We start from the raw sequence: 16,351 nt of genomic DNA on the forward strand, positions 1-16,351 counted from the left end.
AAATCTGATCTAAACCTGCTCTGCATCTGTATCACCTACAGCCATTCAGAGTCCAGCTACTGCTTGTCCTCTGCTGTCCCATCATGTCTTACAAACAGGCACTGCATTGCCAAGCAGAATCCTGTTTTGACTGACAGCCTCTCAGGCTCAGAGCAACATTTCAGGATTAGTGCCACCATTTTCCACATGATTTCTGTTTCCATGTTGTCAGCTTGCAAGGATGGTGCCCAACAAGGTGCGGCGCAGTCACGGCTACGGAGCTCCACCACTACGAGTGCACATGGAGGCTGTCCTGAGGCATCCCCTGTAAGTCCCACAGCTCACAGCTGGCACCCTCATGGCATGGGTCACCTGGGACAGGGATCTGACCAGCCCTGGTTCTTTACACTCAGGTTGGAAGTGGAGATGGATCACGACAGAGGAATGGTGTTTTATTCTGTGGCGAGTGATCTCCTACCTGCTAGGCCTTTTTCTGGAGTGAGTACTTCCCACATTGATGAATTTGGCTGCTTTGTATTGCTGTGCTGCTGGGAGAATTCTGAGCTGTGTGCACATGGCTGTGAAAATGCATCCTAATCACCAGTAGCCTCATTTTCTATATTGCACATAACAACATAGGGAACAAAAAAAAAAAAAAAGCACTACAAGTACTTATTAGCCAGGAATAAGAAAAGCTGAGGTCAGACAATGCCTGTTTTATCCAAATTTTTCTTTCATTGTAGGGGGAGTTTGTAAGTAGAAAAATACCGATTTTCTGGATATAAAGGTCCTAAAGCAAAATGAGTCACTTCAGCTGCTGTGACCCTTGACATTTGAAAACTTAGACTTTATTACATTACTTTTATTTTGGTTTTTCACTCAAGAAATGTTGAATAACACAGGTAGAAAATACTGGATTGCTTTGGGGTAAAATCTTTCAAATCCCCGCTGGTACTCCATGACCAGACAGAGCAACATAAACTTCTCCAGGGAGTTAAAACTGACCAATTCTGAATCATTTCTCTCCCAGGTTTTGACAGATGCAGTAAATACTCAGAGTTTGAAACTCATGAATTGTACCAAGGTTCGTCTGTACTTCAGGCTCTTTTTGTCTACACCCTCTATGCCCTTCAGCCTCTCCAGCACAGATCCCAAAAAGAACACTGAAGCATCCTACAGCAAGAAGGAGGAAAGGGAACAGCAACTGCAACATGTACTTTATCCCCAGCAAAACATGCTGGTAGGCTCAAAAATTATAATCCTGTGCCAGATGAGAGTTTAGTAATTGGTGTATTAGTGTGGACCAGAGGAACCACAGAAAAACACAAGTGGCATAGAAGTCTCCCAGTTTCAGGGAAAATGGTAGTGTATTATCAAATGCTAATTACTGCCATTTTGCCTGCTACGTTGCAGGTGCAGATTTCTTTTTCTCCAAATAATTTTTTTCTGTTCCTGATGTGCTTTTCCCATCAAGTCTGACCTGTTGCAAACTCCTGCAGAAAACCCTGTGAGTTTGCAGCTCACTTAAATCAATAGCCATATATATGTTGGACAAATTAAAAGATTTCCAAGGACTGCAGTCTTCCCTCATTTCCTTAAATTAGATGCAGGCAGTGCAAGGAGAGGAAAATTTGATTAGTTTTGGGTGTACAAATTACATTAAAGGAAATGAAGTCCCAGAGTAGAGAATTAGGTAACCTGCAAAGAATGAGTAACTATTGCATTTTTAAGTGTGCTTCTCATTTTGCTGTGTTCATTTTAACATGGAGAAACACACATCTCAATCCTGCATGTGTGGGAAGAAAGAGGATTTAGAGGTGTAAGACAGCTTTGGGAACATTTGTACCCTCAGTTACTCAAAACCTTTGGCTTGCTAGAGACTCTTTCTCCCCTGTGGTTCAGAGATCAGCTGTTCACCTTTACACTCCATCTCTGTGTACTGGATTCATAGGAAATAGCTGTGGGTTTTTTTTTTTTTTCTTTAATTGTATTGCTTTGTTCCAGTGGGAATTTGGCTGCTGGCATGACACCTTTGGGTTCCAGTGGGAAAATGTCTGCCTGGGCCTTTGTGCAATGTGTACTTTGGATTTCCTGCACAGAGTTGTCACCTTATGTGATGGTCATCGGAATTCCTCTTCCCACAGGTGAAAGTGTCATTCCACACAACTCTGGAGTTACTCAGGTATCAGCATTTGCCAGAGACCCAGCTGCTTCCTGGATGCCAAGTGCTCCAGCTGGAGAGTGGAGAGAGAAAGCTGAAGTTTAATCAAAATCTGGTCATTGAGTACAGTAACTACACTACCCAGGTAAGGTCAGGACAGGGTCTCTGGGCCCTGGGAAAAGGCTGTTTCAGCAGCACCTCTGGCTTGGATTAGGATTTACTCAGCCTTGAATTACAGGCATCTCTGGAGTAAATGGGGTCATCCAGGTAAAGTAAATGGCTGTGGGGTTGCTCCCTGCTGAGACTGCAGGTGATTCCCAGGTGGGCTGTGCAGGCTGGGGTCACACCCTGGTGCTGGTACCCCAGGTCTGCATGGTAGCCCAGGTGACACTCCAAGGGCCACACACTCAGTCACAGCATGGCTCTGAGACAGGATCAGGCTGTCTCAGGGAACAAGCCATGCCTGAGTCACCAGGCAATGCCTCCTGCAGCAACCAAGGGCTTCTGGAAAGGCTCCTGAGTCTGTTGAGCTCCTGCAGTGTGGTCAAAGCCCACGTGCACGTAAAGACTGATCCCTTCCAGTCAGAAATCCATAACCCCCTTCCCAGCCTGCAGCATCCCAGTACACTGCAGGCACTTCTATTTTGTTTTTGTATCAGGTATTTCTGAGGCATGACCTGTGTAAGACTGAGCACCATATCTAAGATACAGTCAAATGAATCATAATCTTGGGCAATCTGAACAAACTGAATGACTCACAGTGGGCCATATACAGTCCTCAGGGACCAGGAGATGCTGTAATGTCTGCAGCTCCACAGAAAACCCTAAAAACAAATGAGAAAGTTTACTCTGTGTTACTTCATTAAGACCACAGTGTCTGGTTCGAAAACCTTTCCCAAAAAAGTAACACACAAGCAACAACTTAATTCACTCAGGGCTGTAGAATGGGAATTTATTGTGAAAGAACACAGAGTAATGATTCTTGATTCAGTGGTTGGGGTTAAGAATGCTCCAGCTAGAGCAGGAATTACTAAAGCTCTGTAAAAATGAGGTGGGTTTTATTCTCTTTTCCCTTTCCCCTCTTTTTCAGCTGGTCCCAGTGACTGCCTACCTCACTGTTCCAGTCCTGGAGCTCTCCTGTGACAAGGTTGATTTCCAGGCTTGCTTTGTTGCACAGACCAAGACAGAACATGTCTTCTTGTATAACAGGAGTGGCTGCAGAAGCTACTGGAACGCTTTCCTGGGTATTCTGGTTTTGCAATTGATTTCCTTGTTCCAGTTTCACTATTCAGTGTTTTTATTAAGACTGCATGCCCTCAATATAAGGGCAATATGTGATGATTGTAGGTGCAAACAGATATGGTCTGCTTTTGTTCTCACTTATGTGGGCTTCCCCCTCCTCTCTTTTCCCTCCCTTTTTGATAGCATTGTACCATTATTGATTTCAGCAGTTACTCCACATCTAATCAAAAGATTGAGTCTCAGCCCTCATAATTCTTGGACATGCTCTGCTCATTTATAAATTAGTCCTGAGGGGCAACAAGAAGCAGCAGCTCCTCATGGGCTCAATTTGATCATGAGCCTAATGCTGTTAATAATAGATGGGCTCCAGAGGAAAGAAGATCAGGGCCTTATTACTACAATGTGGAGAGCACTGATCACTGCCCTTGATTACAAAATGAAAACAGAGTCTGGGCACTTGCACAGAAACCTTCTGACAGTGTGGGACATGATGTATTAGTTGCTTAGCAAAGAGGTGCATTGCCATGAGTGCTTCTTGCTGTACACACTTACACAAAGGGTCTTGTATGGCTTTATTTGACATTTGCCCCTTCTACTGCAGATGAACAGAAAAGCCCTAATGCTGTGCAAGTATTTTCCATCTTCCCAACTAAAGGCATTTTGGAGGCACGTGAAGGGGAGGCACCTACCAGACAGATTCTGCAGATCAGCTTTGCTGCAAGGTACAGTTAACAGGACTGAAATTGTGCTGTTGACAGAGAGCTGGGGTTGGCTGGAGAAGAGAAGGCTCTGGGGAGCCTCGGAGCCCCTTCCACTGCCTAAGGAGACTGTAGGAGAGCTGAAGAGGGACTTGGGACAATGTCCTGGAGTGATGGGACAAGGGGGAATGGCTTCACACTGCCAGAGGGCAGAGTTAGATTAGAAAGAACTTTTGCACTGCGAGGGTGTCAGGGTGAGGCCCTGGCACAGGTTGCCCAGAGAAGCTGTGGCTACCCCATCTCTGGAATTGTTTAAGGCCAGGCTGGATGAGGCTTTGAGTGACCTGTTCTAGTGGAAGTTTTTCCTGCCCATGAGTTTTACTGTCTCTTCCAACCCAAAACATTCTATGATTCTATGATGACCCAAAGACTTTAATTTCTTTGTTCTGATTAGGGAGATGCAACTCATGTAAAAAAAAAAAAATCATTTGCAGTACAAAGTATTTTTGGAGGTTATCACATGATGGCAGCAAGTTAAAATAAGTCTATCCTAGTGATTTCAGTGAGCTCTGAAAACTGCTGACAGGGAAATTTCAAGCAAGCTGTAGGTGAGTTATTGTCATAACTCCCATCTCTTTGGAACACAATCCAGTGATTTCCATCATGGGAGCCACTGATATTGCAGTGGGATGGAGCCTTGACCAGCTGCACTGAACTGTCCCTACTTAGAGGAGAATAGTGGACCAGAAGCCTCCTCAGGCTCCTGACTGCCTACATTTTTCTGCAATTCTGCAGAATATGCCTGAAGCACTTCTTTTTGTCTGACAAATACACTAATCAGCAGGGCTGAAAATGTCTGGAAATACCAGAAAGCAAAGATGTTGCTGTATAGCAACCAGCTCATCTGTGGGGCTCCACAGGAAGAATTCCCAACACAGCAGAATGTGGCAGTAGGAGATAATGATATGCAAGGTGTGAGGTGATTTTAATAATTCACCTCCCCAAATCAGTGGTCTTTCTGCAGGGGAATTATTTTATAAGAAGGAAAAACAAAGACTGGCAGAACAGGCATTTCCCTCAGGCCCTTACAACAGCTGGCACTTGGACACAGAGAAGTCCTTTCCACAGGAACAATCTCAGGAGCACTGAGTAGCATTAGCCTCGGACAAATAATGCTCTTCAACTTGGTGTAAAACTAGTTGTTGTAACCTTTTTGATGTTAATTTACAATCTGGACTCCACCGACTGCCCCTTGTCTCAGGGGAGTGACAGAAACTTTTCCCTTCAAACTTTGTCACAGGGAGGAGTTTTCACATCAAGGCAGTGCAGCTGTTTGCTCCCAGCAGAGCTTCATTTCATTTATTCACCTAAACCAGAATTTCACAAGTAGGATGATATTCTCATTCTTTCAGACATGAATCCAGCATCTTCAGGCACAGACCTGAACATTATTTTCAAGCACCATGTATTGTATCTCTGGAACCAGCCCTATGGGCTTGGCACTAACATTAGTGACCTGTGCTTGTGATTTGGAGCATTTTTAGGACACCATTCTCCCCTTTTCTTCCCATCCCTGAACAGAGGACTGCATGTAGCTGTAACTGAACTTTTTGCTGTGCATTTTAGGAGCAACACTGACTATGAAGCTATTGTGACCATTTCTGGAATGCTGGAAGAGAAGCCTTGCAAGCTGCACCTCAGAGGACGAGGAGTGCACTGTGGGAAGGTGCATTAGGCAGGACAATGTGGGACAAATGTCAAGGTAACAGGCTGGATGCAGATGTGTCATCAGCTGAGCCTGTACTTTCATCTACTTCTATTGTTTTTTGTAGGGACTGGAATTTTAGCAGAATGAAAATATAGGTTATGAGGAAAGAAGTTCTCATGGCACTTCAACCAGTTGTAGTCACGCTCTGTACTTTCATTGCTGAGATAAGCTTAGCTTTAGGCTCAAAACAAGGTTTTAAATTGCAAAACACCTGTGTAAGTCAGGCCAAAGCCCTCTGCAGAGCCCAGTATGCCCTGACTCACAGCTAAAGACTATTCACACCTTAAAGTAGCTTTTGTTTTAGCTCATTTATTTGTTTGACATTAAAATGGACATTGACACGTAATAAAGTAAGAATTGGTGAATAGGCCAGCATTTCCCAGGCTGTTTCTCAGTGCCTTACATAAAAAGGGGAAGAGTCAACTTTCCCTGGTCTCCTTGGAAAATTACCAGCCTGTGTGTTTCATCATGTTTGGACCTTGAGAACACCCCCTTCAGCAACAGAGGGAGGAACCCTTCTTCCTTTTCATTCTTTCGCCTCACATGGTTCCCATTTACTCTCACTTCTCTTTAAATTATTTTAGTATTATTTTAGCTAAAGGTCATTGGAATTCCCACTTCTAAGTCTGCTAAATTTTCCACTCCCATTAAATAAAAGGCTTTTTTAAATGTCTCATTATCCCCTCTAAATAATTCAATTTTTTGGCTCTAAGACGGGGCCTGTGTGATTGCTGGGTGAGACAGGCTACAGCATGGGACTATGAAAATAATGAGTTCTAACTCATCATGACCTTCAACTAAAAATCATCATAAAAAGGAAACAAATGTATTGTAAGAACCCAATTGTATTATTAAGTGCAAAAACAAAAGTCAGGACAAAGAACTTCAGTTTGTTAAGAGTTCAAAGCAGCAATGAGTAAATTTCTTTTTCTAGCTGAGTTTCAGTGATCTTCCTGTTCAGGCAAGAGGAGAAATAAGGGATAACAAAAGACACACGATAGCACGTTTGTATTAGCACTGAAGGACTGAGCTGTCACTGATGTTCATGTAGTGCTTGCAGTAAATGTAATGCTGCTATTTGCTTTATGTTAGGTAAGTAAATATGATTAAGCATCAGATTGTCCTTGGAGTCACACAAACTGATACTCAGACATGTAAAAGAAGGAATGGCCACATCCAAATCCTGGCTTCTAGCAATTCAACAGAACCTTTCCATTCAGACACTTCCTGTGGAAATTATGTTCCAGTCCTTCCACTTTCCCCTACTGCAAAGAGGCTTCAGAGCAGCTCCACGAGCAGCGAGCTACAGCCCATCCTCCAGTGTAGGGACAATTTAAGACACAGACAACTTCTGCCTGGGCTAGGACAGACACAGTTGTAAAGGCAAGGATGTCAAGTTTTTGCTTCAAAACAAGCTCTTTAAACTTCTTACAAAATGGAGAAACCTTCTAAGGAAATGCTGGAAAAGTCTTTTCACGTGGACCGATGTCTTCATTTTGAGTGACTCTTTCTGCCAATTTGTCATAAAAAAATACTGTCCCATGAACTATTTCCCTCTGGTAATATTCACAGAGTAAAGAGATCAATTAAATTAAAAATATTCATTCATAATCACCATACCAGGGACTGTAGTTGAATTTCAGCTGAGTTAATTTCTTATGCCAGGAAGCCATGTGCCAGTTCACCTTCTTCACAGAACTGCACCATTAATTCTATTTCACAATTTCTGCCTAAAATTTGTAGCTCTAGTAACAAATCCCAGAAGCCACTTGACTTCAGTGGCAATCACTGCTAGGGGAGGCAGAGAGAGCTGTGGTGGTTCTGCCAGCACTGGAGCTCACTTCTCCGGGTACTCGAACACGGCTGCAGCGCCCATGCCAGTTCCAATGCACATGGACACGACTCCATAGGCTCTGAAACAAAGAACATGTGGAATTAAGAAAAAAAGATAGCTCAGGTTTGCATCATTCAGGGAAAAAAAAAAAGAAGTAAAGACTACAATCAATTTGAGCTGTCTGCTGCTCTCCCGTTTGCTAGGGGAGCGCCGGGGAATTCAGGTTCAAAGCCATCCATAGGATGGAGAAAGCTTAACCCAAAGAGACAGTTACCTCATCCAAGGGATGGAGAAAGCTCAACCCAAACTGGTGACCCCCGAGCCTGTGGGAGCTGCACAGCCAGCAGGTGTGAGGCCAGTGCTGATGCTCAGCACTCACCTCTTCCCTCTGCGCTTCAGTTCATTGAGCAAAGTGACGACCTGCCGAGCACCTGTACAGCCCAGGGGGTGTCCCAGTGCTATGGCTCCTCCCAGGGGGTTCACCTTCTCCATGGGAATGCCCAGCTTTTCAACACAGTACACAGCCTGCAAAGACACAGGGAATGATTTCATGGAGATGCTCTTGCCTTAGTTCTCAGCTCTCCTCCTCCAGGTCAGAGGCCTGACTCCAACTAGACCATCGTTCTCAGGGGAAAGGAGTGGAACTGATCCAAGGGCACAGAGAAGTGAGCTACAACTGTCTATCTCAAACTGAGCCCACACACATTCAGACAACCTGACAAAAAATCACAGCCCCAGTGAAACAGATGTTGCAAGTTGGTAGGAGAGTACAATAGCCAATTCTTATTTGGTGGACTTTTTTTTCCTATTATTAAGCTGTATAAGCAATGCCCTGGTCATTTTTATTTGAAGGAAAAGGAAAAGAGTTTGCACATGTTATTAACATTTGGCTGAAGATGTAATATGTGGAACAAGTTAAAAATCTCAACCTGGAGACCAAGCTGAAACACACTCAGTTGCCAAGCAATGAAACAACACAAACATGATGCTCACTCACCTGGCTTGCAAAGGCTTCATTAATTTCATATATATCAATGTCATTCAGAGTCAGACCTATGGGCCAGAAATGTCAGGAGTTAAAAGGAGATATTTTTGCCTCATGACTATATCAAAGAGAGTAATTGCCTGACAGCCTCCCTCTACGAATTCCAGTTCTACTCCATCTACGAGAGGAAGCTCTCTGTGGGGTATCTACACTTGAACACGTTTATGTACAGCATCTAAAGATTACAAAATGTCACAGTTTGTGGCACTCTGTCACTGAGTCTGCCAAGTTTCCTCAGATTTAAGTGTGGTTTCTCTGCAGAGGGATTAAGGATTGAAGGGTGTTTGGAGAATAAAAGCTACAGGTGGGCATGTAGCCAGGCCAGGCTAAATCAGCTCATCAGCTACAAAAGCTGGGTAACCCAATGAGTGTGTAAGTAACCTAAGTAAGATGACAAAATTGTAAAGAGAAAAAAACACCAAAAACCAAACACAAAACCACCACCTACACACTGGTCATAATAAAGAAGGGAAAACACCACTATGTGAACACTTTATCACTTGCCACCTGTCAATTCTTGTTGAGTCTGTGCAGGGATTTACTCCTGAGCTTCTCAAAGGTAAGTGAATGACAATTTACACACCAATACATGGGAAAAACACTGCAACAATCTGAGGCAGGACCTCTTTTAAGGTTTCAGATTTAACTTCACTGTTCCTGGGGCAAACAGCTGCACATGCTTGAATAATATAACCTTAAATCTCAGTCCAAGGAGTCTGATCTGCTTGTGCCCAGCACTGCCTAAACGACAAGTTGTTCTCACCTGCCTTTTCCACAGCAACAGGGATGGCATAGGCTGGCCCTATGCCCATCACATCAGGTGGGACCCCCACCACAGCAAAGGACCTCAGCACCCCCAGCACTGGCAGTCCCAGCTGTGCTGCCTTGGAGCGTTTTGCCAGGAGAACAGCAGCTGCTCCATCGCTGACCTGGCTGGCATTCCCTGTTGGAAGAGACCTATTAACATTCTTTTTGCTCTAGTAAAGGCAGGTAAACCACAGGAACAGCACAAACCTAACAGCTGAGCTGACCTGCTGTAGTGCTTCCATCCTCTTTGAAGGCAGGTTTCAGCTTTGCCAAGCCTTCCAGCGTTGTGGAAGGCCTGATCCCTTCATCTTGGTGCACAGTGATTGTTTTTTTGTTGCCCTCATTATCTGCAACAGTGGTCTTCACTGGAACAATCTCTGTTTTAAACAGCCCCATCTGCTGAGCTTTTGCTGCTCTGGTAAAACAAGAGTATGAAAGGTTAAAATATTTTGGAGGTGAAGTACAGGAGAACTAAAGTGAAAGAAAGCAGTTAGAAAATGAACTAAGGTGGGATTTGGTACATCATCGCTGAGCAGTGGTCAAGACAACAGGCAAAATCTTACTTCCATTCATGGAAAGACAAACTTTTTACTTCTACATCAACAGTATGGCCATTATCCCCAAATCTGGGCCACAGGATCACTCATTTCAGAGCAATATCCCCATTCTGTTCCCATCAACACCTCTTTGCCTGACTGACCACCACCAGACCCCAACATGAAGTTTTATTTATTTCATAGGTATAGCCACATCACAACTGTAAGAAAATAAATGAACCCTGAACTATCAGCAATCAACAACTGTCATAACCAAGCAGAATACAATTAACTAAGCCAGAATTAGCTCAAGCCACATAGATTTAATCTTTCCTATCAGCAAGTTATTTTAAAAGCCTTCAAAGCAGAGTTTATTTAGATTTACCTTCCAGAAGTAAATCCTTCACAGAGAATATAAATTGGAAACCAAAAGCTTGTTTTACCCCTTCATCACTTTGCACTTTCACCCATAAAATGAAAATTTTCAATGCTCTCAGGTAAGCGAGAATTGGAGCAAAGTGCTGAAGGACAGGTCAGTGACTGCACAGATAGCCTGATATCCTGAGACCAAGGCCAGAAAGTCACCCCTTGTGAGTGTGAGGATCACATTCACATACCCTTGTGGTTATCAGTTCCATGGCAGTGAGAAAGGCTGGCATGCCAAGTTCCCTGAGCAGCAGGGCCGGAATTCAAAGGTTAACTACCCTGTGCAGTGGCTTCCTGTGTTAGATAAATAATTGGACCAGGCTGATGCTTAAACAGAGCTCTGAAAGCAAGTTTAACACTTTGGTGACAGAACCTTTACCCTATCACCTGCCACTGCTCTGGCAGCACAGCCCCATGGATTCTGGGGTCAGTTGACTTTGGCAGTGATTTAACCCAAGAGGAAGGTTATCAGAGGTAGGACTGGACTCACTCAGAGCCAAACACCTGCAGCAAGGACAAGCCACTCTTCTCACAAGCTCAGCAGTTCTCTACCAACACTCAATTATTCCCTCATGGGAAAGGCTCCTTCTGCTGCTGCTCCCACGTTCAGGTTCCAGTGATCCTGAGCCAAAGCCACTATGAAAATACCTCACCAGGCACTTGTTCCAGAAACCTCCCTGAGGTTCTGTCACAGAAACAGAATGGTTTGGGTTGGAAGGGACCTTAAAGATCATCCAGTTCCAACCCCATTGCCATGGGCTCAGGCTCTGTGTGGCCAGTGATACCTGTGTGAGATCAGTCACACAATCCAGTACAGCTCTGGACTCCAGTTCCCCATCATGCACAACCCTGCACAGGCACTGCATTTCGGTCTGACCCCCTCAAGCTTCTCTGCTCAACATTAAGGATTGGAAGGCAATACAAAGGCTGCACTTCACCAGGAAGTAGCAGTGTGTTTTCTAGCTGTTCTTTTTTCTTAACTAGAAGGTTAAAAACCCCAAAAAGAGTAAAAAATAAAGCATTTACTTTTGTTGGGAAGCCAAGGCAAAGGCATCTTGCTTTGTCCGAGAAACTCCAAACTTCTCTGCCACATTTTCTGAGGTTATTCTGGGGAAAAAACATCACAGAATTAATCCAAGGACACATCTAATGGAGCTGCAGTTGGCTTCTACTAAAATCACACGAGGTATGAGCAATGGCTTTAGTCTGAAAGCCAACTACTGCCTTCTCAGCTTTGAACTGCTGGCAGAAGCTAATCCTGAATTAAATCTAGGACCAGAACAAGGTTCAAATCTGTTATCCTTGCTCAACAAGCCACTGATCTTAAGAAAACCTTTGATCAGAGTTGTTGATTTCCCCCCATTTCACGTCATTAATCTCCCACCACAAACAAGGATGCCAACATCCACAGCTCCAAGCTCACCACATTCAGGTTGATTTGTAACTATGGTCACTGAGGAGACAGAGCATCTATGAAACCCTTAAAGTGTGGGAAGGGGAAACACTTACCCCATAGGAATAAGGCAATCTCGAGCTTTGGGGTTATCCATCATGTTGGAACTTATATCACCAGGGTTATTTGCACTTCTGAGGGACATTGTTTCCACTCTAAACACAAGAAAAATTTGAATTGCTCCATTAAGACTGATCAAAACTCAGTATCCTGTCAACATGCTTTCCCATTATCCCACAGAAACACAGCTGCTAATTAGGAACTGGCTGAGGCAGAAGCTCTTTAATCATCAATTTCAGAATTATTATGAAATGAAAACAGCCTGTGAGATTCGATTGGTTCTTGCTTCACTAGAACAGGATACCAATGTCAGCAGTTAATTTCTTGTGTTTCCACAGCTAGGAAGGAATTGCTATAATTCTGGCACATTTGTCCTCAAACATAATGAGGTTCAAGGATTGGAGTTTTCAGTGAGATTGCCAACAGACATAAAAATACCACTCAGATCTTAAGAACAGGTTGGCAGTAGAAAAAGAAGTATTGAGCAAACCATGGCAAAGAGATTTCAGTGAGTTGCACCATTTGTGTTTCGCAATACAAATAATTTCAGACATGGATCCCACAGGGTGCAATCTTTGATCACAAATGAATTAACACATTGAAGATATTCAAATTTTTTGCAGAAATACAAAGCCGTCAGTTAAGACTCATGAGCTTTTGTAAGGTCAATCTAGATTATGAAGCCTACAATGGGAAAAGGGTTTGAATTCTACTCTGTACCACAAAAGTATCTTTGTGAAGGAAAAATAACAAAGAAATTACTCCTGGAAAATGAAAAGGCAAGCAGAAAGTAAGGCAGCTGGTAGTAAGTGCTATCAGCAATTTACACTAGCTCTAAGATGGGACACTCCAGCATTGACTTCAGCTGCATCTGCTCCTGAAGGAAGGCACAGGACTGGGTTTTAAGTAAGTGAAACCCCAGCTACTGTTGTCTTTTGTGTTTGAATCCAGGGTTTCTCCACTCTGTGGAACAGTAAGACTTAGGATAAACCCAGCTCCCAAAAGCTATTTGTAACTTCTGGATTGTATGCCTTCTGCAGGGCAGAGGCCAGACAGCTTCCCACAGCAAAACCCAGTGTCTGGCACAGCCAGGGGTGCAAAGCCCAACAGTCCCTTTAAGCACAACATCTTGGTGGACATCACTGTGTGCAGTAATAATTCATAAGAGATAGAGTCATCAAGCTATTAAAAAAGAGAAACCCAGTATTTTGTCCCCAGGATTACTGAATAGGTTTTTTTTTTCACTCCTTCTTCTGAGGTCAGTGTGTATGTGGTCACTAGTATTTCCCCAAAACTAACCTAATGTTTATATAATCCTCCAAAAATATAAACACTGCTTCTGATATTAGGACTGAAGCACACAGAACAGATCCTGTAAGCCTGCAGAACGCTCATTAGCACACATAGAATATAAATTTCTTCATCCAAGAGAGCTGCTGGTCTTTCAAGAGGCTAGTTAATTGGGGATTATCTAAAAAGCTAATTATGGCAGGCTACTGCACAGGAACAGAGTGTTACCTTCAGGAAGCCTAAGCAAGCACTATGAAAATACTTCCTTACCCACAGGCCAAGCCAATGTCATACGATCCATTTCGGATGCCACCTGTAACAGCAGTGCACAAATATTCTTACTGTCATCAGGAGCAAAAGCATTTCCAGCCCAGCTGCAGATTCCAAACACCTGAGCACCAGTACAGCCAAATGGGCTTTTCCTCACCCTCCTGCTTGCCAGAGGGAGAGCCAGGCCAAGGAGCTGATGGGGCTGAAGGCAAATGTGGGGCCAGAGAGAACTGGAAGAGCCCTTCTGGAAGCTGCCCGATATGGAGGTGATGGTAGAACTTATCCCCAGAAAACCAAATTACTTCTCTAGGGATAAACTTGGCCACTCAAGGATATAAAAGTATTTAGCTAACATCACACTGCAAATTCCCTATAGCACAAGACGTCATCACTGTTTTACTGCTCAGAGAGACTGGAGGACAGGAGGAATGACCCCTTGGGGTGGGACAGGCATCAACTCTGATGCCAGTGCCCACAACACCTACCAGCTATGTTGATAATGGCTTGCAGCCCGGAGGAGCACTGCCGGTTCACACTGGAGCACGGCACTGTTTCTGGAATGCCACTGGAAAACAAGACAGTGTTGGCAAAGACTCAGTGATAAAAACCATATTCATAAGTCTGATGTGCCTGCACCTCTCTAAAGTGGTAATTGTGCAGTGACTGACAGAAGCAAACAACAACGACAGAAACTGACTGAAATATTTGTAATCTGGGATTCAACAAAAATATCTGGAATATGGGATCCAGCTCAGTATGAGCCATTGACCAACACTGAGCAATGATAGAAAAATCTGAGCCCATTCATGGTTTTGGGACCAGACACAGCAGAGAGAGGAGCAGCCTCAGAGAGTGCAGCTGGGAGCCCACAGAACATCATGTCTCTTTCAGTGGCCCAACACAGGCAGCACAAACAGATTAAACAGCTTCACCTGCCTCCCTGTCTCTTTGCCACTGGCATTCTCTGAGCACTGAATCAAAGTCCAGTTTCTAGGCAAAAGGTGATTTGCTGTAATTCCTAGGAGTGCAAGAGCCTCACTGCAATCTCTGACCCTTGTGCTACTCACGGCCCAAGGAGGAGAGGAAGAACCTCAGTCTAGCTGAGAGCTTACCTTAGAAATTGTGCAACTCTTGCAATCAAGGCACCAGCTCCAGGCTGCAGCACATTCCCTGAGCAAAGACACAATTCCAGTCAATTGGCTGCACTCCCCTCACAGGCATTGAAGGGATGTTCCCATCACCACAGCACCAGATCAGAGCCCCATCACCAACAGGACAGGAGTGAAAACCTAATGCTACACATTAACCCATTCCAGCCCCACGAGAGCTGTGAGTACCTACACGGGGAGCCTGTCCCACAGAGCTGTCCAGAGCAGGAGTTTCACCAGGCAGAGCCTGTCTGTCACTCACCCACACAGATGTCTCCCAGCATCTCAGGACAGAGGTTGACATCCTGAAGGACAGCTGTCATCACAGCAGCCAGCAGCTCATCAGGTGTTGTGTCCTAAAAGCACAGGGGATCAGCAGCACCAGTGAACAGCAGTAAGTGTCCTGTCACCAGTTCAGCTCAGACCACTTCAGAGGGCTGGCCAGTGGTGCTAAAGCAGCCTTACACCACTTCTCAGCTAACTGTGCTGGTTGTTTTCCTACCACAGCAGAATTACCTGGTTTTACCCCAGGTTTCCTTCAGGCACTGCAACACACATGCTGCTTTCTCACCTTCCTTGGATTTATAGGAACATGCTCTGCAGGGCCTTCAAAATCACACAACTACAGAGATTTACGTGACAAGACCCAGCGAATGGAGCCCCTCCGTTTGTTCTGTGAGAAAAACGGGTGACCCTGTCCCACCCCAGCCTGAGCGGACCAGCTTGGAGGGATGACAAGCAACGAGCACCCTCTGGGATCGTGCTGGCAGCGTGATGTTTCCCAGGGCTCCGCGGATGCCACCCGGGAGAAGCAGGTCCCGAAGGGAGGCAGGTCAGTGAGCCGTGCGGGTGACAGCGAATGCGATCGCTCCGTGGGCACACAAAGCCCGACTGCCCCAGCACTAAACCATCACACAGCGCTGCGATTTAGACCCTCGCAGCGCACAGCGCTGGTGGCTGTGGTCCAGCAGGGCCCCAGCACCCGGCGCGCAGGGAGGGGAGGCGGGGAAGGGGATGCCGAGCACCGGCGGGCAGCATCCCCCGGGCCGTACCTTGAAGCCGCCGCGGCGGGCGCGGGCGATGGCGGTCCTGCGGCCGTGCACCACCACCACATCGTCGGGGCTGCCGGCCCGCGGCGAGCCGCCGGAGCAGGGCACGGCCCTGGGGGCGGCCCCCGGGCCCGGCGCGGCCCCGGCCAAGTGCCCCAGCACCAGCTGCGCCCGCCGCGCCGCCGCCATCTTGTCACGGCGGCGGCTCGCCGCCTCGCGTGGGCCCGCCCCCTCATTTGCATACAGCGGAGCCGTGTGGGCTCAATTTGAATATCCCCGCCCACCTCATTTGCATGGACACGCCCCGTGCCAAACCGCGCTCCGTCCCCAGAGCCCACGGAGCAAGATAAATAAAAAATAAAAAGGGGGAAAAGAAAGGAAAAAAGGAAACAAGAAAAACGAGAAGGGGAAAAAAAAGGATGGGGAAAAAAGGTGGAAAAAAATAACAAAGAAAAAGGGGAAAAAAAGGGAAAAAAAGGTGGAAAAAGGAGAAAAGAGGAGGAAAAAGAACGGGGGGAAAGGTGAATAAAAAACCCAAAAAAAGAAGGAAAGAAGGTAAAAGGGGGAAAAAAAAGGTGGAAAAAT

At 45.3% G+C, this 16,351-nt stretch overlaps 2 protein-coding genes across 3 annotated transcripts in view; one reads left to right on the forward strand and one right to left on the reverse strand.

The window, feature by feature from the left end:
- Positions 1-5,996, forward strand: part of DLEC1 (DLEC1 cilia and flagella associated protein) — a 32,946-nt gene extending 26,950 nt beyond the window's left edge. For both annotated transcript variants that reach the window (XM_085563106.1, XM_085563103.1), the window contains 7 exons: positions 212-306; positions 393-477; positions 1,010-1,219; positions 2,124-2,285; positions 3,231-3,384; positions 3,984-4,104; positions 5,707-5,996. In XM_085563106.1, the coding sequence (XP_085419232.1) occupies positions 212-306; positions 393-477; positions 1,010-1,219; positions 2,124-2,285; positions 3,231-3,384; positions 3,984-4,104; positions 5,707-5,815 (936 nt within the window). In that variant the 3' untranslated portion in view covers positions 5,816-5,996. The remainder of the gene's footprint in view (positions 1-211; positions 307-392; positions 478-1,009; positions 1,220-2,123; positions 2,286-3,230; positions 3,385-3,983; positions 4,105-5,706) is intronic.
- A 141-nt stretch (positions 5,997-6,137) lies between these two features.
- On the reverse strand, positions 6,138-15,983 carry ACAA1 (acetyl-CoA acyltransferase 1). The gene is made up of 12 exons (XM_021555271.4): positions 15,770-15,983; positions 14,980-15,073; positions 14,682-14,739; positions 14,055-14,134; positions 13,570-13,612; positions 12,006-12,104; positions 11,523-11,603; positions 9,759-9,949; positions 9,491-9,670; positions 8,680-8,735; positions 8,062-8,207; positions 6,138-7,761 (listed from the first exon to the last, which is right to left on the reverse strand). The coding sequence occupies exons 1-12, from the start codon at positions 15,953-15,955 to the stop codon at positions 7,686-7,688; spliced, it is 1,290 nt and encodes a 429-aa protein (XP_021410946.2). The 5' UTR covers positions 15,956-15,983; the 3' UTR covers positions 6,138-7,685.
- Positions 15,984-16,351: the final 368 nt, after the last annotated feature.

The sequence above is a fragment of the Lonchura striata genome, chromosome 2, assembly GCF_050655825.1.
Source record: "Lonchura striata isolate lonStrDom1 chromosome 2, ASM5065582v1, whole genome shotgun sequence".
Lineage (NCBI taxonomy): Eukaryota > Metazoa > Chordata > Aves > Passeriformes > Estrildidae > Lonchura > Lonchura striata.